The sequence below is a fragment of the Haliotis rufescens genome, unplaced genomic scaffold (assembly GCF_023055435.1).
Source record: "Haliotis rufescens isolate VD_foot unplaced genomic scaffold, xgHalRufe1.0.p SCAF_23, whole genome shotgun sequence".
NCBI lineage: Eukaryota > Metazoa > Mollusca > Gastropoda > Lepetellida > Haliotidae > Haliotis > Haliotis rufescens.
In genome coordinates, this window is record NW_025963924.1 from 9,466,108 (window position 1) to 9,490,799 (window position 24,692).

Consider the following 24,692-nt stretch of genomic DNA (forward strand, 5'->3'; position numbering starts at 1 on the left):
GCTCAAATTATCATTTGCCAACTTCCTGTAAACAAAAACACGTGCAAGAAGTAATAATCCGGGATTCTGGGGAAACAATATACGCCGTCTGGTCTCCTCGCTACATTTCATTCCCTGCTTGAAACATTCATGTAGCATTATCTTGGCTCGGTATATCGGTAAAATCTAAGCAAGGGCAGACTACTTAAGTAATCTTTGTCGTCATTTGCGATGCGAAGTTCAGTTTTCGATCACCTAACGGATTTGAAAACTGAGTAATGTCATGCGAGATGTCATGTAATTCACAAACGATATTCGAAAGCAACGTAAACGAGACTTATCCTGAAGTATACTTTATCTGCATTTGCATTCAAACTCTTAAATCAACCCTGTAGCCAGAAATTGGCAGGAATGTATGATACGAAGGGGACCAAAGTAGAGCCCCGTGAAAATCCATGTTAGAAATGGTCTTCAGTAACCCATGCTTGTCGTATAAGCGATAAAGGGGATTTGGTGACTCGCTGACTTGGTTGATGCATGTCATCGCATCCTAGTTGCGTAGATCGAAATGCTCATGATGTCAATCACTGGATTCTCTGGTCCAGATTGTTTATTTACAGACCGCTGTCATATAGCTGAAATATTGCTAATTGCATTGTTAGACAACAATCAAACAAACACAAGCAACTTATATCATACACATGCTACAATATATATCCTGTCCCATTGTAGCTTTCTGAAAAGGGTATCAGATTTGATGATAAAAAAATTTAACCTCTCCTTTCAGGAAATTTGACCCATCACTCGTTCAATCATGGCAAAGAAAGTCTCAGCATTCATGGTGCATAAGGAGAAAATGACTAAAGCCAACAAGAAAAAATCAAAATCTAAGAAAGTGTCAAAAGTTGAAAAGAAAAAGGCAAAGAAGAAAAGTGGATCAAAAGACAAGACTTTGTTAACGGGTGTAACACATTCAGAAAGTGTCACTGTGATAACTCTTCCCGATGCTGACAACAGCAGCCCACAAGTATCTTCTCCAGGCTTCATACAGGAAACTCCTAGGGGACATGGCAGCAAAGAAAAGGGTTCAGAGACAGATGGTAAACCAAGTAAAAAATCTTGTGACACAGCATTCATCACAGCTGCAAATAATGCAAGTATCATGTTCCTTGAGGGAACACCTTCTGGCTCTGAAAAGATAGCAAAGACTGATGTTAACAAGAATAGGAAAAGGAAAGAAATGATTGGGAAAAGGAAGACTGGAAAAAGAATACGGGATGGTTCGGCTAAAAATCCGGTAGAAGGTGACCACGGTAACAGTGATAATGCTGCCGAGCTCAAAGACTGTGTGAAAAACAGACAAAGGGGAGATAACCAGAGAAATAGGCCAAAATTTGAATCTGATTTTGTGAGGAAAAATTACCAAAAGCATCTGCTAAAAGAGACTGTTTTGAATAAGGAAGAGATAGCTGAAAGACGTAAACAGCTAAAGGAACTTTCTGAGTCAGATGATGAGATTATGGAGGAGCAATCGTACAGTGCCTGTAACCGTTACTATGGTGATGAGAAAGAGAAGATGGAGACCTCTGACATAGAATCGGAGTCAGAAAGTTCAGTTGATGATGATGGTGATAGTGCCAGTGATGAAGACATCTTGGATTCTCTTGAACAGCAGGAGACTTTGTTCCGAGTTTTTGGCCTTGATCAGACAGAACTCGGTAATTGTGGAACCTTTGGATTTGGATCATCAGACTTCCAGTTCCATGAGCCAGGCCCAGCTGACAACACAGATCCATCGGTACTCAATGACTCTGGATATTCTTGTGCAGAGAGTCTTACAAGGCTGAGAGGTGAAGATCAGAACCCTGTGGTCGGCGTACGGGCTACCAAAGTCAGGGACCAGGGAATGGGAGGGGCTGAACAAGATGGCCGGAGGAAGTCGGCACGAGTCAAGGGTAGTGAAGTCGGGGACCAGGCGGTGGGAGGAGCTGAGAAAGATAGCCGGAGGAAGTCGACACGAGGCAAAAAAGCCCAGGAAGGTGCTGGGAAGAAAATGGCTCAGTCATCTGGGGAAGACATTACCGGTATGCAAGGAGAATTAAAGTAAGTTTTTCAACTCTTTACATATTTATCATATCTTTTTTATTTCTAAGCATGCTGAGGCCCATCCTTGATTATCCACTTCAACCAGTCTAATATAATGATACCTCCAATCTTTTTTGATGAATACCTTGGACCTATTCGTAATCATAGCTTTGTCTGAGAAGTGAAGTACCATCATCATCAGTAGTGCCCCCTGCCCCCAAAGTTTGGGCATGTTGGGTCAGGTTTGGTGATCCGTCACGTGCCATGGCGTATAGCAGACAACCTTTTCCTATTTCTTTTGCCTGAACTGTTGGAGTTATCCATATGTCAGACTGGTATTCATAATGTATTTGTGTGTCCTCAATATCCCCTTCAACAAACTTTCTGCCTCTGTGGTCTAGTGGATAGAGCGTCTCACCTAAGAGCTGATGGTTGGTGGTTCGATCCCGGATGTGTTATACCAAAAGATGTTAAAAGGATAGAACTTGTTGTTACCCTGCCTGGTCTTAGGCATTGAGGGGATAAAACAAGGACTGAATTCATACTGGTTTGAGTTGGGTATCCATGTTAAACTGAGGCATGGTATCTCAGTGGGCTAGCACTATAAAACTGGCATTAGTCCAGACTAGTACATGCAGACATATATATACAAATGCAAATGCAAATGCATATATATTTTTTTACTATTTTGTTTCAGATGTGTTTCTATTCCAGTGCCCAAACAGGAGGCAACACTGGTGGTACTTGGTCATCCACTAGAGCTCTGCATCCAGGGCAAGGCTTCAATCACCATGGTAACAGGGGAAATAATCATCATGGGACACAGACTTCAACCAGATAATTCATACAGAGTTTACTCCCCTATCAGCAACAGTTATAATGTGTTAAAAACAGCTCAAGGGCAAGTTGATTTTAAACACCTCACTGAAAAAGTCTCTGTTATATTTGGATCCAACAAGTCTGTGCAAGAGGTGAAAGATGAGTTGAAAATATTCCAGGGTATTCATAGCATCGCCTTCGTTGTGCGTCCCTTAGATTCCGAAGCACACAATTACATTTCAACAATGTCGCCATACAATGGCCTGTTTACAATCAGGACTGAAGAACCACTACCCCATAACCTGGAACTACTTCCTTTGGGGTTGGGACTATTTCCTCGAGAGTATGTGATGAGGCCTTGGCTCAAGCTGTCCAAGGACATCAAGCAGATTCTTGACCTTTGGGAGGTCATGATCGGAAGGGGAGATAAGTCTGGTAAGAGTTGACCTTATGGTGGATAGGAGAGATGTTTGCATGTAAAGTTTGTCTGACCTAATGACCTGTGATCTTTTGTTTGATGTGCATACTGTATGTCATGAAGTTAATGTGAGTGTCGACCCCTGGCCAAATATGCGTCATGAAATTAACGTGAGTAGTCCTACTTTTGAACTTTAAAGACTAAGGGGATTGGATGGTCAGGTTTGCTGACTTGCTTGATGCATGTCATTGTATCCCAATTGTGTAGATCGATGCTCATGTTGTCAATCACTGGATTGTCTGGTCCAGACTCAATCGTTTATAGACTGCCATCATATAGCTAGAACATTGCTGAGTGCAGCAATAAACAACAAACGAACTACGTGGTTGAGCTGGGTTTTTCATGTAATTAGAAGATTTTTTGACATGGTTACCAAGAACAAAGACATCATCATATATGGTTGGCGACTGTCATATCAGCATGATAAACTTGTGTAAAAATACTGACCACGCTTGACATCTAGCTCCAGCTCTCAATCACATTGTTTATTGTAAGCTTTGTTCTGTATGTCCATTGTTTGCGCCCAAGTGCAGTGAACCTGACATGACAAAACACTCCAATATGTCCAAATATATACAGTAAACCAAGTTTATTACCATCATTACAAACACACTTATAACAAACTGATGGATATATACAAATATATACAGTAAACCAAGTTTATTACCATCATTACAAACACACTTATAACAAACTGATGGATATATACAAATATATACAGTAAACCAAGTTTATTACAAACACACTTATAACAAACTGATGGATATATACAAATATATACAGTAAACCAAGTTAATTACCATCATTACAAACACACTTATAACAAACTGATGGATATATACAAATATATACAGTAAACCAAGTTTATTACCATCATTACAAACACACTTATAACAAACTGATGGATATATACAAATATATACAGTAAACCAAGTTTATTACCATCATTACAAACACACTTATAACAAACTGATGGATATATACAAATATATACAGTAAACCAAGTTTATTACAAACACACTTATAACAAACTGATGGATATATACAAATATATACAGTAAACCAAGTTTATTACCATCATTACAAACACACTTATAACAAACTGATGGATATATACAAATATATACAGTAAACCAAGTTTATTACCATCATTACAAACATACTTATAACAAACTGATGGATATATACAAATATATACAGTAAACCAAGTTTATTACCATCATTACAAACACACTTATAACAAACTGATGGATATATACAAATATATACAGTAAACCAAGTTTATTACCATCATTACAAACACACTTATAACAAACTGATGGATATATACAAATATATACAGTAAACCAAGCTTATTACCATCATTACAAACACACTTTTAACAAACTGATGGATATATACAAATATATACAGTAAACCAAGTTTATTACCATCATTACAAACACACTTATAACAAACTGATGGATATATACAAATATATACAGTAAACCAAGTTTATTACCATCATTACAAACACACTTATAACAAACTGATGGATATATACAAATATATACAGTAAACCAAGTTAATTACCATCATTACAAACACACTTATAACAAACTGATGGATATATACAAATATATACAGTAAACCAAGTTTATTACCATCATTACAAACACACTTATAACAAACTGATGGATATATACAAATATATACAGTAAACCAAGTTTATTACAAACACACTTATAACAAACTGATGGATATATACAAATATATACAGTAAACCAAGTTTATTACCATCATTACAAACACACTTATAACAAACTGATGGATATATACAAATATATACAGTAAACCAAGTTTATTACCATCATTACAAACACACTTATAACAAACTGATGGATATATACAAATATATACAGTAAACCAAGTTTATTACCATCATTACAAACACACTTATAACAAACTGATGGATATATACAAATATATACAGTAAACCAAGTTTATTACAAACACACTTATAACAAACTGATGGATATATACAAATATATACAGTAAACCAAGTTTATTACCATCATTACAAACACACTTATAACAAACTGATGGATATATACAAATATATACAGTAAACCAAGTTTATTACCATCATTACAAACACACTTATAACAAACTGATGGATATATACAAATATATACAGTAAACCAAGTTAATTACCATCATTACAAACACACTTATAACAAACTGATGGATATATACAAATATATACAGTAAACCAAGTTTATTACCATCATTACAAACACACTTATAACAAACTGATGGATATATATACAAATATATACAGTAAACCAAGTTTATTACCATCATTACAAACATACTTATAACAAACTGATGGATATATACAAATATATACAGTAAACCAAGTTTATTACCATCATTACAAACACACTTATAACAAACTGATGGATACATACAAATATATACAGTAAACCAAGTTTATTACCATCATTACAAACACACTTATAACAAACTGATGGATATATACAAATATATACAGTAAACCAAGTTTATTACCATCATTACAAACACACTTATAACAAACTGATGGATATATACAAATATATACAGTAAACCAAGTTTATTACCATCATTACAAACACACTTATAACAAACTGATGGATATATACAAATATATACAGTAAACCAAGTTTATTACAAACACACTTATAACAAACTGATGGATATATACAAATATATACAGTAAACCAAGTTTATTACCATCATTACAAACATACTTATAACAAACTGATGGATATATACAAATATATACAGTAAACCAAGTTTATTACCATCATTACAAACACACTTATAACAAACTGATGGATACATACAAATATATACAGTAAACCAAGTTTATTACCATCATTACAAACACACTTATAACAAACTGATGGATATATACAAATATATACAGTAAACCAAGTTTATTACCATCATTACAAACACACTTATAACAAACTGATGGATATATACAAATATATACAGTAAACCAAGTTTATTACCATCATTACAAACACACTTATAACAAACTGATGGATACATACAAATATATACAGTAAACCAAGTTTATTACCATCATTACAAACACACTTATAACAAACTGATGGATATATACAAATATATACAGTAAACCAAGTTTATTACCATCATTACAAACACACTTATAACAAACTGATGGATATATACAAATATATACAGTAAACCAAGTTTATTACAAACACACTTATAACAAACTGATGGATATATACAAATATATACAGTAAACCAAGTTTATTACCATCATTACAAACATACTTATAACAAACTGATGGATATATACAAATATATACAGTAAACCAAGTTTATTACAAACACACTTATAACAAACTGATGGATATATACAAATATATACAGTAAACCAAGTTTATTACCATCATTACAAACATACTTATAACAAACTGATGGATATATACAAATATATACAGTAAACCAAGTTTATTACCATCATTACAAACACACTTATAACAAACTGATGGATACATACAAATATATACAGTAAACCAAGTTTATTACCATCATTACAAACACACTTATAACAAACTGATGGATATATACAAATATATACAGTAAACCAAGTTTATTACCATCATTACAAACACACTTATAACAAACTGATGGATATATACAAATATATACAGTAAACCAAGTTTATTACCATCATTACAAACACACTTATAACATGTATAACAAACTGATGGATATATACAAATATATACAGTAAACCAAGTTTATTACCATCATTACAAACACACTTATAACAAACTGATGGATATATACAAATATATACAGTAAACCAAGTTTATTACCATCATTACAAACACACTTATAACAAACTGATGGATATATACAAATATATACAGTAAACCAAGTTTATTACCATCATTACAAACACACTTATAACATGTATAACAAACTGATGGATATATACAAATATATACAGTAAACCAAGTTTATTACCATCATTACAAACACACTTATAACATGTATAACAAACTGATGGATATATACAAATATATACAGTAAACCAAGTTTATTACCATCATTACAAACACACTTATAACAAACTGATGGATATATACAAAAATATACAGTAAACCAAGTTTATTACCATCATTACAAACACACTTATAACAAACTGATGGATATATACAAATATATACAGTAAACCAAGTTTATTACCATCATTACAAACACACTTATAACAAACTGATGGATATATACAAATATATACAGTAAACCAAGTTTATTACCATCATTACAAACACACTTATAACAAACTGATGGATATATACAAATATATACAGTAAACCAAGTTTATTACCATCATTACAAACACACTTATAACAAACTGATGGATATATACAAATATATACAGTAAACCAAGTTTATTACCATCATTACAAACACACTTATAACAAACTGATGGATATATACAAATATATACAGTAAACCAAGTTTATTACCATCATTACAAACACACTTATAACAAACTGATGGATATATACAAATATATACAGTAAACCAAGTTTATTACCATCATTACAAACACACTTATAACAAACTGATGGATATAGCGAACTATATTTTGGTCCCGTCCATTTGCTGTATGTATGCTTATAATGAACTACAGTTATAATGAACTAAAATTAGTGGTCCTACGAGTTCGTTAAAACCATAGTTTACTGCATGGGTCTCTTTATTAATGCAAGTAAGGGCATTTACATTTTTGCCTTAATTTCATTCTCTCGTTAATTTCATGATATACAGTATCGACACAGGTATAAATCAAGTTATCATGGTGAGAAATATTAATTCTCAGTCTCATTTTGATGAAATTCCTTTCCATGTCCACGCATTGGTTCAGTGGTATATTTTGGTATTAGAATTTTCTATTTAAATAATTTTGTTTGGTATATCTGTGGAAATTATATATAACTGTTAGTGTTCAGTTGCAAAATGTTGGACAAGGAAAACTCACTTTTTGGCTCTTTTGTGTTTGGGGAGATGGGACATTTTGTTTCCATTTGAAATGGATGCACACAATTTGATACCCCAGGTGATGGTCGGGCACCGGTCATTTTGACGTGTGGAGGCAAGAACAGTGGCAAGTCCACACTGAATCGTCACCTCATCAACTCCACTCTCAACATGTAAGTAATGTGTATGGAGGTTTTCTGTGTAATCAGGGTAAAAAGTGGGCTTGCACAATAAAGCAGGCATTAGTCAGAAGTAGCACAAGCAGACATGCACAGACATGCACGTCACCTTAAATATGCAATATTCTTCAATCCATTTCACCTGACCTCACCTTTAATGAAAATATTATTCTAAGTAGGGCTAAACCCAACACACTCGCCGCTCACTCATCTATGATTTCAGGTCCAAAGGTGTTTCGTACATGGAGCTGGACATTGGCCAGACAGAGTTCTCTCCCCCTGGCTGTATGTCCCTACATCATGTGACGGAGCCAGTGCTTGGTAGGTGACAAGGACAATTTCACTAAGGCTATTGGAGAAATAGCCATATATTTTTAAGCATTGGCACCTCAACGTTAAACCATTATGATAATGTCATGTTGTTGTTGCAATTGATTCTGAACCAGGAGGTGGCACGGGTGGCCCAGTTGTCTAAGGCGCCACAAATCGCTGTGCAGAGTTGCGTCCCTTGGACACGCCAGAAACCTATGATTCTGGGTCCGAAACCTGTGTTTCGCCCCAATTATGTTTCTAGGTTTGTGAGCACCATACCCGTGCTCGTGGGTTTCACTGAAGTGGTAGACGTCTGAAACCTGCATCACTTCGGGCTTTCCTCCCACATTAAGCTGACACGCCGTGATATAACTGGAATAATGTTAAAAGCGGCGTTAAACCCAACTCACTCACTCACTCTGAGCCAGGAATGCAGAAATGTTTTAAACAAGAGAAACTGACCCAACTTTTGGTCATTATGCCAATTTATAGAGAAATATATATCAATCATGGTTTGAATTGGATGTGTTGATTCCGGAAATAGAATTAACTAGCCTCTTGCTTCTGATTTCTCCATTAGGGAATGGCCCACATTAGAAATAGTATTTCATTCTATGGCATGTTATTACTGAACATTCTCATCGAGGTTTTAACCTTTTCTCAATTCAGTAAACACAAGCAGGAAGCCTAAGCTTCTTAATAAGTGAGTGCCAACACAGCCATTGTCCTCATCAACCTATTCTGGTCTCAGGACTAAATGGATCGGCTTGCAAGATTACTCATATCAGTTACTGGACTGTCTGGTCTAGACTCCATTATGTACCGGCCATGCAGCTGGAATATTGCTGTGTGACGTTCAACAATCATGAAATGAATCTTTTATCAGCCTGATCTTGTTTGTTAACATTCCAGTTAATGTAGCTGTAGTAACATCCTTTACATTGACAGGGACCTGTTTGCAGCAGTACTTGATCTTATGGTACAGCAACAATTTTTAATTTTTTTCAAAACAAATAAATTTTAGATCATATTGAACAGATTTTCCATTATTAGCAAAGAAATTATCTGTTATTACTCCACAGCTTTATGTATTGGTGCAACTGTACTGCTCTTGTCCAAATGAGTATGATAAGGACAATTTTAGATATTCCTTTTTTGAAAGATAATAAGAAATGTTTTATATTTTAAGGTCCACCGTTTACTCATGTTAGAAAGGCAGAAAGGTGAGTGGGATCAAAACTGGTCATAAGATATTTGGACCCGGAATATCCGGGGTAGAATAGGTCTTCAGCAACCCATGCTTGCCGTAAAAGGCGACTATGCTTGTAGTAAGAGGCGACTAACGGGATCGGCTGGTCAGACTCGCTGACTTGGTTGATGCATGTCATCGTATCCCAATTGTGTGGATCGATGCTCATTATATCAATCACTTGATTGTCTGGTCCAGACTGGATTATTTACAGATCGCAGTCATATATCTGGAATATTACTGAGTGCGGTAGAAAACTGCTCACTAGAAATTTGATACACAGGCTGCTGACTATGCATTAGTAACTTTCTAACACCCCTCTATATACAGGAAACCATGTTTTATAAAGAACAGATGGGTATAATGAATGTATTGTTTGGTCTTGACCATTTCTTATATATATGCTGTACATATGCTTATAATGAACTACGGTTATAATGATTTAATATTAGTGGTCCCTTTGAGTTTGTTATAACCATAATTTTTTACTTATCCTGCATTACTCCTTAATGCATTCACTGCTTACTTACGACAACTAGAAGGACAGCGCTTCGAAGGTCCTGGGTGAAGAAATAAAGTTGTTGTTCTCAAGTCCCAATCAGTGGCCTTCCGTCGCTGTCCTGTGACCTTGATGACACCTAAGGTCATCTTCACATCACTGCTTGTCGCAGCACAGCTAGGACGTGTCCAAGCGGAGCTCTCCTTTTGGATTAATTTTAGACCTTCAGTTTGTCTACAATCTTAAAAATTGATCTGCGATGGGTGATGTATTCTTTTCATATTACTTTCACCATGTTGTGTAGTTTTATGTGAATTAATTAGGCGTGAAAAGACGCTTGTCTTTTTTCCCGCCAAAATATTGTTGTTCGCCGCCATTTTGAATTGTGTTACAATCGTTTGCCTGCCAAGGTAGTCATATTGTTTACAATTCTCAGCTACGTATGTATAACATATTCTTATGTTCTTAAATATTACTAGCTTTGGCGTAACAGTGAGTTGCGTATACTAAAATTATTGTATACTTTTTCAACTCGTTAAAAATATGGTTGCCGATAGATTAATATCAAATCTACGGCTTTCTTCCAGTCCCGCTTCATCAACAATTCTTTTATTGCGTACCTATGTGTATGCGATTAAATAGTTTTTTGTTGGTATTTTTGGTTTTACATTGAGTTGCGTATATGAACTATTGTATACTCTTGCAACTCGTAGTTTTTGCCGATAGATTATTGTTCAATTCTATGGCATTCTTCCAGTACCGCCTCATCAACAATGGCGTAATTGTGTTTGTTTTAAACATATTTTATTGACATATATGGTCAACGGGATTGGGCAAAAGTTATCCAACTTAGGTGGCCCTTTCCCTACTCTATATGTACAGACATTGAATATACATATATATATGTAATTGTGTAACTTATGATTGAGCGTGGTATTAATTGTGGGAAAAATCTTACAAAGATTATCATCCACGTTGTTTGGTTTGCGCGCAGATGTGCTCTCCAAACCCTAAATGAAAATATAAATACCCTTGGTTTACATTGGGTTGCGCATACAAAAATATTGTATATCCTTGCAACTCATAAATTTGCCGATAGATTAGTGTTCAAATTCTTCGGCACTCTTCCAGTATTATCTCATCAACAAGGGTTTCATTGCGTAACATACCTTTGAGCATTTTACTAATTGTCGTGGAAAAAACCTTACAAGATTATGATCCACGATTGGTTGGTTTGCGCGCGGATGTGCTCTCCAATCTCTAAATGTAAATAGCCTTGGTTTACATTGAATTGCGTATATAAAAATATTGTATACCCTTGCAATTCGTATTTTTGCCGATAGATTACTGTTCATTTCTACGGCATTCTTCCAGTACCATTTCTTCAATGGTTTAATTGCGTAACATAATTATGTTTGCTCGGTGTACATATTGTCGTGGAATAATCGCCCAAAGCTCTTTATCCACGGTCATAGGCATGCACGTAGATGTGCTCGCCAAAATTCAAAATGTAATTTTTATGTAAATCTCTAATCCAACGAGTTTACTATATAAAAGCAGATTACTCACAATCATATTTTGCAGTTATTCCGTCGTGAGACGAGAGGAATGTTACTATCGCAGAATAGCGAATGACATATGGTTCTGTCATTACCACCCAACCGTTATTATCGGCAGGTATTATGACGACTGTGATTGCAGAAGTACACCATCCACCGAAATCAACAATACCGGAGGATTTTGTGAGTATCGTAACTGCTCCTATTTTTTCAGCCGCCGGACACTTCCAGATACATGTATGATAATCTGTGACGTCGGCGACAGCACCAGCACCAGCGTATCGAGATGCTATGATGGGGGTAGATTAGACGCAAGCCTTGATCCAGTCAATACTTTTGAGCTTTGTGTCTGATTTATCTGCGCCGAGCGCAGCACTTGACTACAACCCAAGCACTTCTATTACGCAAGCGGCGCACGATCAGCTTAGCGCTGTTCCAACATATCCAGCATAGACCTGCGCCGAGCGTAGCGTCTGACTGATACCCAAGCGCTCCTATCACGCCAGTGACGCACGATCAGCTTAGCGCTGTTCCAACATATCCAGCATAGACCTGTGCCGAGCGCAGCGTCTGACTGCTACCCAAAGCGCTCCTATTACACAAACGTCGCACGATCAGCTTAGCGCTGTTCCAACATTCCAGACCTGCGCTGAGCGCAGCGTCTGCGTATCAATCAAGGTCTCTACAATGACGTTAGCCCAAGGCTTACAGTGTACTCGGTTACGTAACCGGCACATGATCAGCTTAGCACATATACCCGATTGGGAAGCAGACCATCTCGTGTCAGTAACGCCCTCCCCTGATAACAGGGTAAATAAGAGGGACACCACGAGGTCATTGGAGGAAGCCTCCTCCAAAACTCACATTTGCTCCGTGATTTAAGCGACCAATATCGTCAATGTTTGCAGTGGATCAGAATCTATTAGAGGATAACCCTATCTGATTAGATCACTTCCAAACTATGGTGTTTTTCCTACAGCGTCAGTTTGACCACAGGAAAATTCATCTTGAGACCGTTCTGACGGTGATTACCGTTACACCCAAGACTTTATAGCGTTTCCAACTGAGATGCTGGTTTCAAGGGCAGTCTATTACGTCAACCTTGATCATCTACTCCCCTGTTCAACGAACAGATCGCAGACACACACGTCAAGTTCCCAAAAAGCTTGGAAAGTCCAAGTCAGGGAATTATAAGCCTAGACGCGCGTTTCTCAGGGAAGACCAGCATTCCCTTACTCAGAAAGGGAGTGGCAGAGACAAGTCTCAAGGACGATTTCGTACTTATCGCACTATATCATGGTGTCCGTATAAGGGTAGAGTTAACCCCACCGTTGACCACAGTTTGATTGGGAAAATCCAACATAGACATACTGTTGGTAAGAAGAGCTGTAGAGTGGGTTCACAACCCAGTCTTTACTCCGGGGTTTTATCCTCACACCTACCTGGTACTCATGAAGGACCCAGACAAGATGAGAATGATCCACAATCTCTGTGTTCAACGAACGTTTGATTCTTCATCAGTCTCGACTATCCATCCCAACCGTAGACTTTTCAGGTCCAGTTCATTGGGGTTCACTACCAATGGTAGTATTTCCCATTTGACATGTCAGTGACACTTATGGCTATTTACAGGAGTAATGAAGCCAATAACTATCTACACGTGACGAACACTTGGTTCGAGTCGTAGATGGAGGGCGATCTACTGTATCATCAACACATGTCAAAAACTGGGATAGACAATCAACGAGGCGAAGTCGGGAGTATTCTCCTTCCTATTGACTTCAGTTCATAGGAGACCTGTTTAAGACAGACCAGGATATCCTATCTGTACCAAGGGACAGATGGCACAAGTTTCTACTTCTTTTGTCATCTACTCTACACCAACCACACACACTTCGCCAGTGGCAAGTGTTGCTAGGGTTAATCACCTCGGCACAGGAGTTAACTAGCATGGGCCGCTTACAACAGCGACCAATTCAATTTTTTCCTGAACCCTTACATCAGGAGTCAGGATCCACTCAAGGCCATCACTCTACCAACTAAGCTAGAGCCTTGCCTCAATTTGTGGCGCTGAATGTCTGCGGAGTCTGTTTATTCGGGTTTTCCCCGAATACACACCTGTTTGTGGACGTCCCCTTTCAGGGGTGGAGTCTTCACTTACAAGACCAGATAAGCTCAGGGCTATGGCCCGGCGCACAATGGAAGTGGCACATAAACAACTTGGAGTTGGAAGCTTTAATTCTGGCTATATCACATTGGCAGAATCAACTACAGTTAGCCCGACTCGCTATATCCACAGACAACAGCACTGCGGTGTGGTGCCTGTGCAATCGGGGAACAACACACTCCCACTCTCCACTTCTAAGGACATTCAGATTTCTTCCATCTAGTGGATCGGCTGTGACTAAGGTTCATAGTTCAGCACATCCCCGGATGTAGAAACATACTGGCCGATACTTTATCACGTCCAGACAGGGTGGCTCCCACTGAGTGGAAATTTCTCACAGAAGCATTCCAGTTACTGCTTCAGGAATTCAGGCAACCAAACATTGACTTGTTTATTACTTGCCTAGGCCACCAACTCATGACGTATATCTCCCCGTTGCCGGATCCGCAGACTTGGGCGGTGGACGAGTTCAGTATCACTTGGGAAGGGCAAAGAACTAAAACTCTTCTGCCACCACTTTTACTTCCCAAGGTGCTACAGGGGATCAAGGAGACAAGGTATCTCGATCTCTCCTTTGGTCGCACCATGGTAACCGGCGAGAGGGTAGTTCGTCAAGCTCGGAAAAATCTAAAACGATTCACTTCCCCTCTCACAGTGGTCCAACCTACTCATCCACCCTCAACAGAAAATTGCCTCACCCAACGTCTGCACGCATGGTTCGTCATTAAAAGGCGTTTAAGTGCGAAGGGTTATTTCGACACGGGCAGCAAAGCTATAGCTTTAGTTCATCATTACTCTCCCAGAGACGACTATGACAAGTGGGGATCACTTGAGACTTTTTACAGGGAAGAAAAGAATCAAGACCCTACGATTGCGTCACAATTCCTAGAGGAATACCTCCTACATTGCGTACCCAAAAACACTTGGAAGGTAGCACCATTACTACGTAATTGGCTGCAATTATCTTAGTGTTGGCCGTTTCCGGAAAATCACAGTGTGATTAAGGTCACGGAACTACAGGCCATATTATGCTCATTCAGGTTTGAGGATCAGAAGGCCAAGTTCCAGCCACCTGATTGGGACTTGAACGTGGTACTTCGAGGTTTGCGAGGGCCCCCTTCGAGCCCCTCATTGCATCCTCATTTTCAAGCTCCTTCCCAGCGCGTGACACCTTCGTTACACTCTCGGTATAGTATAGAGAGCTCCGCGAACGGGCTATCGCTGTGAGGAGCTTGAACATCACCAAGGAAACAATGGTTTCTCTTGGCATTAGCAATGGCGGTACGGGTGAGCGAACTACATGTGATCGACTCAACCCGGATCCGTTTTGAGCATGGGACGCACGGAACGGGACATCTAGGGTTATGCTGGGATTTTATTGCTAAAATCTACTACCAGGCCAACCCGACCGTTCTTCACCATCCCACCGATATCGACTATTGTGGGAATCGTACATGGTGAAGTTCTCCTGGGCTCGGTGCGAGCAGTTCGAGTTTTCATTCGACGCTCCAAGACAAGGCGTGGTTCGTCCACGACAGAAGTTAGTCGCATAATCGCAAACACCATATCTATATGGTTACGCGCAGTAATCCTTCAGGCCTACGAGATCATCAAACGGAACTCGCCGAGAGCGAATTACCCTCAAGATCCCAAGGTGTCAGCCTTACCAGGGCTCAACACGGCAATTGTGGTTTTGGAACAATCACGGAAGGATATTTCTGGAGATTCGACACATATTTTCGTTAGTCATAACCTTCGCGTTGTGACTCTCGAGGATGTCGAAGACGTTCGAAGTTTGGCCCTCTGGTTGTTATCCTGCAGATTGCCAACCACTGACGCAAATAATGAACTCGCCCTATACAGAGCCAGTCAACTTCCATGTGCAGTCACTCAGTCGCCACCAGTGGAAGAATATTAGACAATCTTGTTTGTCAGCGACGGCTCTATGACGCAGTAAGTAAAGAATTAGCTGAATAGCTATTATTTTCTTTATTACTAAGCGTGTATAGGGAATTTCTCTTTAATTCCTATGTTCAATGTTTTTGATTTTTGAACAACCCTACCGTAATGGCGTTTTTGTCTGAACTTTTCCGCTTCACGGTTTATCGACCAATGGGGTCGTATTGCAGGGTGTGAATTATTGAGGTTTCTGTATTCTGAAGGTTTACCCACCTCCAAACCGTCCGATACAGATGCATTAAGGAGTAATGCAGGATAAGTAAAAAATTTAGTAAAATCTAAATATTTTTTACATTTGTATACTTATCCTGCATTACTACGCTTAAGGCCCACCCGTCGTTAGACTTGCCTCCCCACTTTGGCTTCAGAAACCTCAAAAGTATGTTTTTCTAAGAGCTTGGGCGACAGGCAGTGATGTGAAGATGACCTTAGGTGTCATCAAGGTCACAGGACAGCGACGGAAGGCCACTGATTGGGACTTGAGAACAACAACTTTATTTCTTCACCCAGGACCTTCGCAGCGCTGTCCTTCTAGTTGTCGTAAGTAAGCAGTGAATGCATTAAGGAGTAATGCAGGATAAGTATACAAATGTAAAAAATATTTAGATTTTACTAAGTTTACAGTATCAGGATATATGGTCCATCTGTGGGGATTTCAGGTTAGAACTGGTCCGCAGCAACCTATGCTGGTTGTAGTATGTGATTAAATGGACGGGGTAGTCAGACTTGGTGACTTGGTTGATTGTGTGTCGTCGTACTCTGAAGGTGTGGATTGTTGGTCAGTAATGGTCACACTGTTTATCACTTGATTGTCCAGACCTGATTATTGACAGGCTACCTTCATTTAGTTGGGGCATTGCTAGTGGACTGTTAAGCAACAGACAAACAAATGTTTAAACGCCAGGAGTGAAATGCAATGATTAGAGAGTATGCACCTCGCTCACATCTATTTATATGAAAAATATCACTGTACTGTAGTTGCCGTATTAAGCGTCACACTCCAAGAAGATCTACTGGCTAACTTCTAGACCGATCTGCCAGTAAGCTCCAAGTACATCATGTACAGAACTTCTTAAAAACGTTAAAAGATGGTACTTGTTGTTACCCTGTCTGGTGCTCAGCTTTAAAGGCCTATAACAAGGACTGGTTGGCTCGGAGTCAGTTTACTGTGTCTGAGTGGGGTATTCATGTTACACCACATCATGGTATCTCAGTGGGCTGGCACTATAAAATCAGCATTAGTCCTGACTAGTGCAAACACACACACACATTAAACTGCAGCATTAAAGCCATCTTCTACCTATAGGTCATTATTGCACAATGTATTACAGTATACTACAGTTAAAACGCACTCAAAGGGACCATTTATTTTAGCTTGTTATAACTGTAGTTCGTTATAAGCATATATACAGCAAATGGATGGGACCAAAAAGCAGTTTGTTATATCCGTCAGTTCATTATGAGGGTGTTATAAACATTGTTTACTGTATGTGATACTTGTATGTTTGGGGATTTTCAGAATTTGGGGTTCCTGTGGAATTTGGGGTTCCTGTGGTTAAAGACAGCTGTTACACAAACTCAGTAATAGTTCATTAATATCAAGGGAATCATAGAGGTCCTAAAATACGCTTCTTTAATGGTTGACTGTTCAAATTAAATAAGATAAATAGAAATCTTTCAGCTTTGTTCCTACTAAGTACAGATCCGAGTGTCCGAGTTACCCGTCCCAGCCCTAGTCACATGTTTTCATAATGTTGGTTGATCACCTCACTTCTACTTTTGTAATGGGAGGAATGTATCTGTTTTCCAGAATGTGTTACTTTGGAGCTGTTTCAGCAGGTGCAAATGTGTCGATGTACGTGAAATGTGTGAAGTATGTGTTCGCTGCACACAAGGGAGACAACCCTCTCATCATCAATACCATGGGGTGGAATAAAGGTAACTCACATCGTAACTCGTGAACAGTGGGGACTCACTCACTCACTCACTCACTCACTCTAGAGGGAGATTGGTGACCTTGGCCTGGTTTACAGCATGGAAGGATGTTCAAAAGATGGCCCATTTGTTTGTTTGTTGGGAGGAGATGGGGGTCCCAGTCATCAACGACTTTACAATTGTTATGCAGAGTTGCATACCTATTGTCGTACCTATGTACCTAAGTTCGATTCCCAGAATCCCCCAGATTATGTTTCTGGGCCTGTCAGCACCACAACTGTGGTTTTCACAAAAGTGGACAATGTCCAAGACCTGCATCACTTTGGTCTTTCCTCCCACATGAAGCTGACACAACGTAGTGTGGCTGATATACCGCAAAACGGTGTTAAACCCAGCTCACTCACTCACTCTCATCCCTTATACATCCTTAGAGAGATATTAATGCTCCAGGATGGGCCAGTTGCTCAAACCATGCTTAGTTGCTTTAGGCATGATAACATATCAGAGGCTACCTTGAAGCCAAAATATGATGAATGGTTTGTTTTCTCACTCATGTTATAGGCGTTGTGAAAATGTCTGAAGTGTATTTTCTTGTCAGGTATTGGGCTGAAGCTGCTAGTGGACATCCTCCACATCACCAACCCAGACATCGTGGTCCAGATGGACACCTACAAGCCCCTGGACAACTTCCCTCCCATCACACCACACTTCAAGATGGCCGAGCAGGGCTGGCTGTACAACAGACAGGCCACAGGTCACATGGTGGGTGTGCTGTGTATTTAGAGGGTATTATTAAATTTTGGTAGTTTTTATATTATACTCCATGTCAACCCAGAGCCAGAGGGTTGATATGAGGTATGACATGAAAACCCATATAATAACCATTTCATCATATACCATTACATCAAATTGTAAAATGTATCTACCGTATATCGCTGTGTATAAGGCGACCCCACGTATAAGACGACCCCCCTGTACACGCCTTAAAAATCAACCCAAAATCCTATACTCCGTGTATAAGGCGACCGGGAATGAAACACATCACAAGTCTGACTGATATAGAAGATTTAACGTGCGCTTTCCAACTGTAGCGTATTTCGCACACGGACATCACAAGTTAGTTAGTTAGTTAGTTACTTTGGAGATTTAACATGCGCTTTCCGACTGATGCGTATTTCGCACACATCACAAGTGCGCACACAAACCTTATATATGCAATTGTTTATCTTGCGTTGTTTTTTTTCTACAATGATAGGTCGCGTGTGTAACTCCAGCACACGTCGCCATTTCGTGTTTACACGGTACGACACCAAATTGGTGCCCGTAAAATAAAATTCATTTATGAAGTAATAACATATAAGAGACAATGGTGAGTAATTTAATCGCCAATTAACTATGTTGTAACTAACTAGGCTTATGTTTGCTTCACATTCAGCGTGTATATTCCACAATCACTTGTACACACCGTCTCCAACACTTGTTAATACAACTGTAAAAACAGCGGGAATTGATTTCAGCTTCACCGGTTATCACATGTTAGGTCACATGTGCAATATGCAAATGCTTACCGGTACTTCCGGCTCTCTGCTCACGGATGTTGATTGTTTTACCGTGTCAGGTGGTTTGACAATCTGCATCGAGGCGAGGGTCATTTCAACTTTATTTGCAGAAATTATTAAACTTTATTCAAGGAAAAGAGATACAAATCATGTTTATGTATGGAAATAGTTATTTAGGACGAAATGCGAAGTTTTATTGTCAAATGCTGGGCTGGCTATCGGACGCCGGTTGACATCGCCATTGGAAAAAAATGTGAGATCTTTGACTCCGTGTATAAGACGACCCCCCTTCTTAGCCCCCCCATTTTAGGTACGAAAAACTCGCCTTATACACAGCGATATACGGTATATGCAATTGAATGCAATACATTTTCGCCTTGTTTGGAAGACATTGACATGGGAAAGCTAGCTGAGCAGACAGTGGTCAAAGGGACGTACCGTATTCGACATAATAAGCGCCCAGGGCACTCTCAATATTAGAAATAGGGGGCTCTTATTAGAATATTATTTTGGTGGAAAAAACAGAGTTGAAAGGTAAATTTCTTGGTTTTTGCTGACAGACTGAAATGTTCATATGCGACAGATATATTTTTCCAGAATTTAATTGCCCATAATTAAGAATGCATATGATATAACACACGAGTGTGTATTATACGCGAATAAATAAGTCTTGTGTACATTGATTAATCGGAAGGGGTGCTAATTGGGATTGTTCACTAGCCAATATATTAGCAAATATTGCAGTGGGGGCTTATTAGAGCGGGGCGCTTATTACGTCGAATACGGCAACTCCAATTTCTTACCACTCTGGCTGATATCGATTCTAAATGAACTGACAAGCTATATCAGCCCGGCAGGGCTTGTAATATGGGTCTTTGATATGGCCATCTCTGTCGCAAATGCAAAATGCCTCATATCATTGATAGGTACATTGTCACATATCTTATCACATGAATTCACTTTAATAAACTCATTCGTTAATGTTTTCATACAACCAGGTCCAGATATTGAACTAATGAAACTATTTGCTGTGTTGCCTTATTTACATAACTCAGATGTGATGCCTTGTTTTATAGCAGCAGGAGGTGGTAGCAGACGAGCACGAGTTGTGTGTTTTGCAGACGCCAGTCATGAAGATGCATCAGTGAGTGTTTTACTAGTTGTTGTCAGATGTGCATGTTTTGCAACACTCATACTGAACAAAAAAAGTTAGGGATCATAATTACTTCAGGGAATTTTTTTTGTAGTGAAGACAAAGCACACATCAAATTCCCCCCTAATTAATTATCTCTAGCTTTCTTTGTTCTGTATTTTTGCATGTGATTGGGTGTTGCTTAAATAACAGGCTTTTAATATGTTATGACATACCATTGATGATGATTTTTTATAACATTGCACAATATCACATAATATACTCTAGAGATTCCTTGCAAACTTGCAAAATGACTTCAATATCAATGTCAACAAATGTAATGGCTGATATGAACATGGAATTGTGTAAGGTCCTTCGCTGTGAACATTCTGAGGGAGACTAGGTCCTCCGTTCCACATGCTTGTTGTAAGAGCAGACTACAGGATGGTCATGTGGTTGCAGTGTGTGGGCAACTGATCGATTGCTCTGTGTGAGTGTGTGTGTGGTGTGTCTGTCTGTCTGTCTGTCTGTGTAGGGTGAGTTCATCTCCCTTTTTGTCAGATACCTTCCATGTCAACCTGTGTTGGTTCCTCTATGTATTTTGATCACTCCATGACTTGGGTACAGTGCATCCTCTCTGGCTCACGCTTTGATCCACCGGATTTCCTGACCACATTCGATAATTTACTAACAGCTTTGTAATATCATGGTTGCAGCATGACAATCACTCTCATGTTAGTAAGATGTGATTATGTGACATTATTCTCACATTTCCCCACAAAATGTGTGCTTCCCAGGAAGTTCATCACGTGGACAGCAGCTGACCATCGCAATGTGACCCTCCTGTCCTACTTCTGTGACTCCCTCAAACCCAGCCAGTCCCTCCTGTCTCTCACTCCATACACCGTGCCCTGGACTGCTGTCGCAGTTTATGTGTGTGATGCTGCTGGGCTGAGGCCGTCAAAGATGCTGCTGGTGCTGAACGGAGGCATTGTTGGATTGTGTGTTGCGACCCTACCAGAGGTCAAGGTCACTGGAGACTTGAAGCCGAGACTGCTGAAAACACTCCCTGTATGCCAGTGTCTCGGTTTAGGTAAGATATCTGTAGCCATTTTGGACATGGTACACATCCTTAGGTTTGACTTAACTGTTTTTCTGAGGCCATACAATTTCAAATTCTTGTTTTACAGATTGTTATCCCCAAGTTGCCAGAAGGTTGTAGAAAACATGATAAACACTACATGTATTTAAGTTTTTGTAAAACAAAATTGATAAATTTTGATACTTATCCTGGCTTGCAAATTGCAGTTTCATTTTTCAAAGAAAAAGTGGAAACACAGCTAACAAATACAGAAACATGAAACACATCTCTTGAACAGTCCATTTGTGACGCACATGGCCTACCCCAAGCCTTCATTCTTGTGTCTTTCTTTAATTAACATATCTTGTTTTGAGGCTGGAGAGGAGAGGGTAATGCCATTGTAGATTTTCAGATGATGGCTGTGACACAATCTTTTCCAAAAATAGACAAACTAAGATGGCTAAAAAGTGACCGTCAGATCTGTAAAAAAATTATTTAGTTGGTGTGGCCAGATAAATATATGAAAGACTACATTTCTAGTGTACCTTGGGAGACTTCCTAACAATGAGTCAAGTACAACAGGGCATAACCTGAAAGTCTTTACTAAAGGCATGCTATTGAATTAATAAATGACTCAACAGCGGATGTTGAGTGTAAGGGGGCTCGAAAGGTTTTTATTCTGTAGTTGGTCTTGTATTTAAGAATATATGCTCTTTCTGAGACATTGTTTCAAGGTTTGTCAGCACAAACCCGTGCATCACTGTAGCTTTCCTCCTGCATTAAGCTGACATGCCGTGATATAACTGGAATATTGTTTAAAGCGGTGATAAACTCAACTCACTCACTCGTTTTATCTCAACTTTATTATAATTATTCACAGGTCTTGTGAGAGGTATTGACCCCAAGACAAAGCTGTTCTACATTGTCACGCCCTTGACACAAGATGAGCTGGGCAAGGTCAACGTCCTTGTGAAGGGGTCAGTGACTCTGCCAGATCAAGTCACCAGGCAACAGGTAGGTGAAGCATGCATCTCATTAAAACCAGATCTTAGTTCTCGCTACAGCTAAACAATGATCTGAGGACATCCCATTACGGGTCATGTCAGACCGACCTTGCGCGAACTTTGACCGACCAATTGAATGACCAATCAGAAGGCAGCTTTCTCATGCTTTACGGCACTAATTTCAAATTAGCGACTACGCTTCGAAACATATTTTGACAAATTCTTGATTATAAATTTGAAACCTGAACAAAAGAACAGTCTGGAATGGCTAATAGATGGTCTAGATTGTATGGATTCAGTCGTTAAACCCGTAACTATCGTTCGGAGTTAAAGTTTTCGAGGTTGCATGATTAGAAATCACATTCCGACTGTCACTTTCATAATCTGGTAAGCGATGCTCTGATTGGTCGGATGAAAGGACGTGACCCCTAATGGGATGTCCTTTGTTTAGCGGTAACGAGAACTGGGATCTGATTTAAATGAGATTGCTCATGCTCTAAGCATACACTGGGCCTTTTATTCTTTTTAGATGGTTTACCAGACCGAAAATCTAATAGTATATATAAAAAAAATAAGACTGAACTATTTTGGCCAACTCAATCACGGTTAGGTGAAAAGACAAAAAACACAAGACTTTAATCACTGCTGTTAGTAAAAAATGGTGAATACATACATATAAAAATCTTTTTTCTAACAAAATAAATGAATCTTTTGGCATCTCTATGACTTGTTTGTTTTTCATTCATTAGTGACAGCACTAATCTGGAAGTTGAAAATTTCTTTATTTCGACTACTTACGTTGAATTTTTATCAAAAATATTCGGATCTAATAAACTAGAAAAATGCCTTGAGGTCTATATGATGGTTTCTGGGGACTTTGAGAAATGATGGTCAAGGGACTGCTTCAGTTTATACTACAAGTGTTTGCCATGATAAATTCATTAAGCTACGTTATGTTTTGTGTTATGGTTAATGGAGTTTTAGCTAACCATGCTGCATGATTAGGTTTAAGTCAATAAAGATTGGAAGCTCAGTATGTTTTTTTCTTACGTTAACTAAACCAGCACAGTCTGTATTTAAGTGCAGTTTGTTTGCTTTTCTCAACTTGTTCTCGTTATTAGTTGTTTTGCAGTGGCCATAAATGAATAGGTTTTTCATGTGCTTGGAAACGCCTGTTTTTCATCTGCTTTCAATTCAGAAAACTGATGAGGCGAAGCCATATTGTGACAACTTAACCAGGAGTATCGGGTCTTGGAAGACTAACTTTAAGGACAGGAAGATGAAGCGACCTGGTGCTGTGTTCAGAAGTCACCAGAAGTGATGCTGTCTGACATGCTGAGTCGTGCTGTGATCAGATGATCCAGGGTGCCCCACTGTTGCATGAAGAGAGTGATCAGCATGATCGGTGTACCGCTGTTCTCAAATTACCAATGAATAAAGGAATTAACAAGACAAAGTATATTATTAAAAGTTTATTCGTTGATTTTTTTTTTTGTATTTGTTTCATCATATGAAGGATTTCTTTCATCTTGACATAAAAAAAATATATAGTCAACACGATATGATTCAAAAGGAATTATCATTGTAGATCAGATCTACTTTTGTATTAAAGTTTAATACAGACAGAAACTGCTCAGTCCTAAA

At 38.8% G+C, this 24,692-nt stretch overlaps 1 protein-coding gene across 5 annotated transcripts; it reads left to right on the forward strand.

Moving 5' to 3' along the window:
* The first annotated feature begins 16 nt into the window (after nucleotides 1–16).
* Nucleotides 17–24,531, forward strand: LOC124123529. 5 transcript variants are annotated; one of them, XM_048401767.1, is made up of 13 exons: nucleotides 36–169; nucleotides 767–1,856; nucleotides 1,887–2,082; nucleotides 2,762–3,318; nucleotides 8,493–8,586; nucleotides 8,816–8,913; nucleotides 10,094–10,127; nucleotides 18,148–18,275; nucleotides 18,871–19,034; nucleotides 20,908–20,975; nucleotides 21,761–22,056; nucleotides 22,925–23,058; nucleotides 24,247–24,531. In XM_048401767.1, the coding sequence occupies exons 2-13, from the start codon at nucleotides 794–796 to the stop codon at nucleotides 24,367–24,369; spliced, it is 2,955 nt and encodes a 984-aa protein (XP_048257724.1). In that variant the 5' UTR covers nucleotides 36–169; nucleotides 767–793; the 3' UTR covers nucleotides 24,370–24,531. The 5 variants fall into 5 exon arrangements, with proteins under 5 accessions (XP_048257723.1, XP_048257722.1, XP_046342657.2 ...); XM_048401766.1 differs by having other exon boundaries at nucleotides 17–150; nucleotides 767–2,082; XM_048401765.1 differs by having other exon boundaries at nucleotides 31–158; nucleotides 767–2,082.
* The last annotated feature ends 161 nt before the right edge of the window (nucleotides 24,532–24,692 follow it).

What these genes read in the sequence shown, in the direction of transcription:
- LOC124123529 (XM_048401766.1), top strand. Translation starts at nt 794, where the DNA reads ATGGCAAAGAAAGTCTCAGCATTCATGGTGCATAAGGAGAAAATGACT. An exon ending in GGTATGCAAGGAGAATTAAA is followed by an intron (nt 2,083 to 2,761) that starts GTAAGTTTTTCA and finishes ATTTTGTTTCAG; the next exon opens with ATGTGTTTCTATTCCAGTGC. An exon ending in CCAGTCATGAAGATGCATCA is followed by an intron (nt 20,976 to 21,760) that starts GTGAGTGTTTTA and finishes TGTGCTTCCCAG; the next exon opens with GAAGTTCATCACGTGGACAG.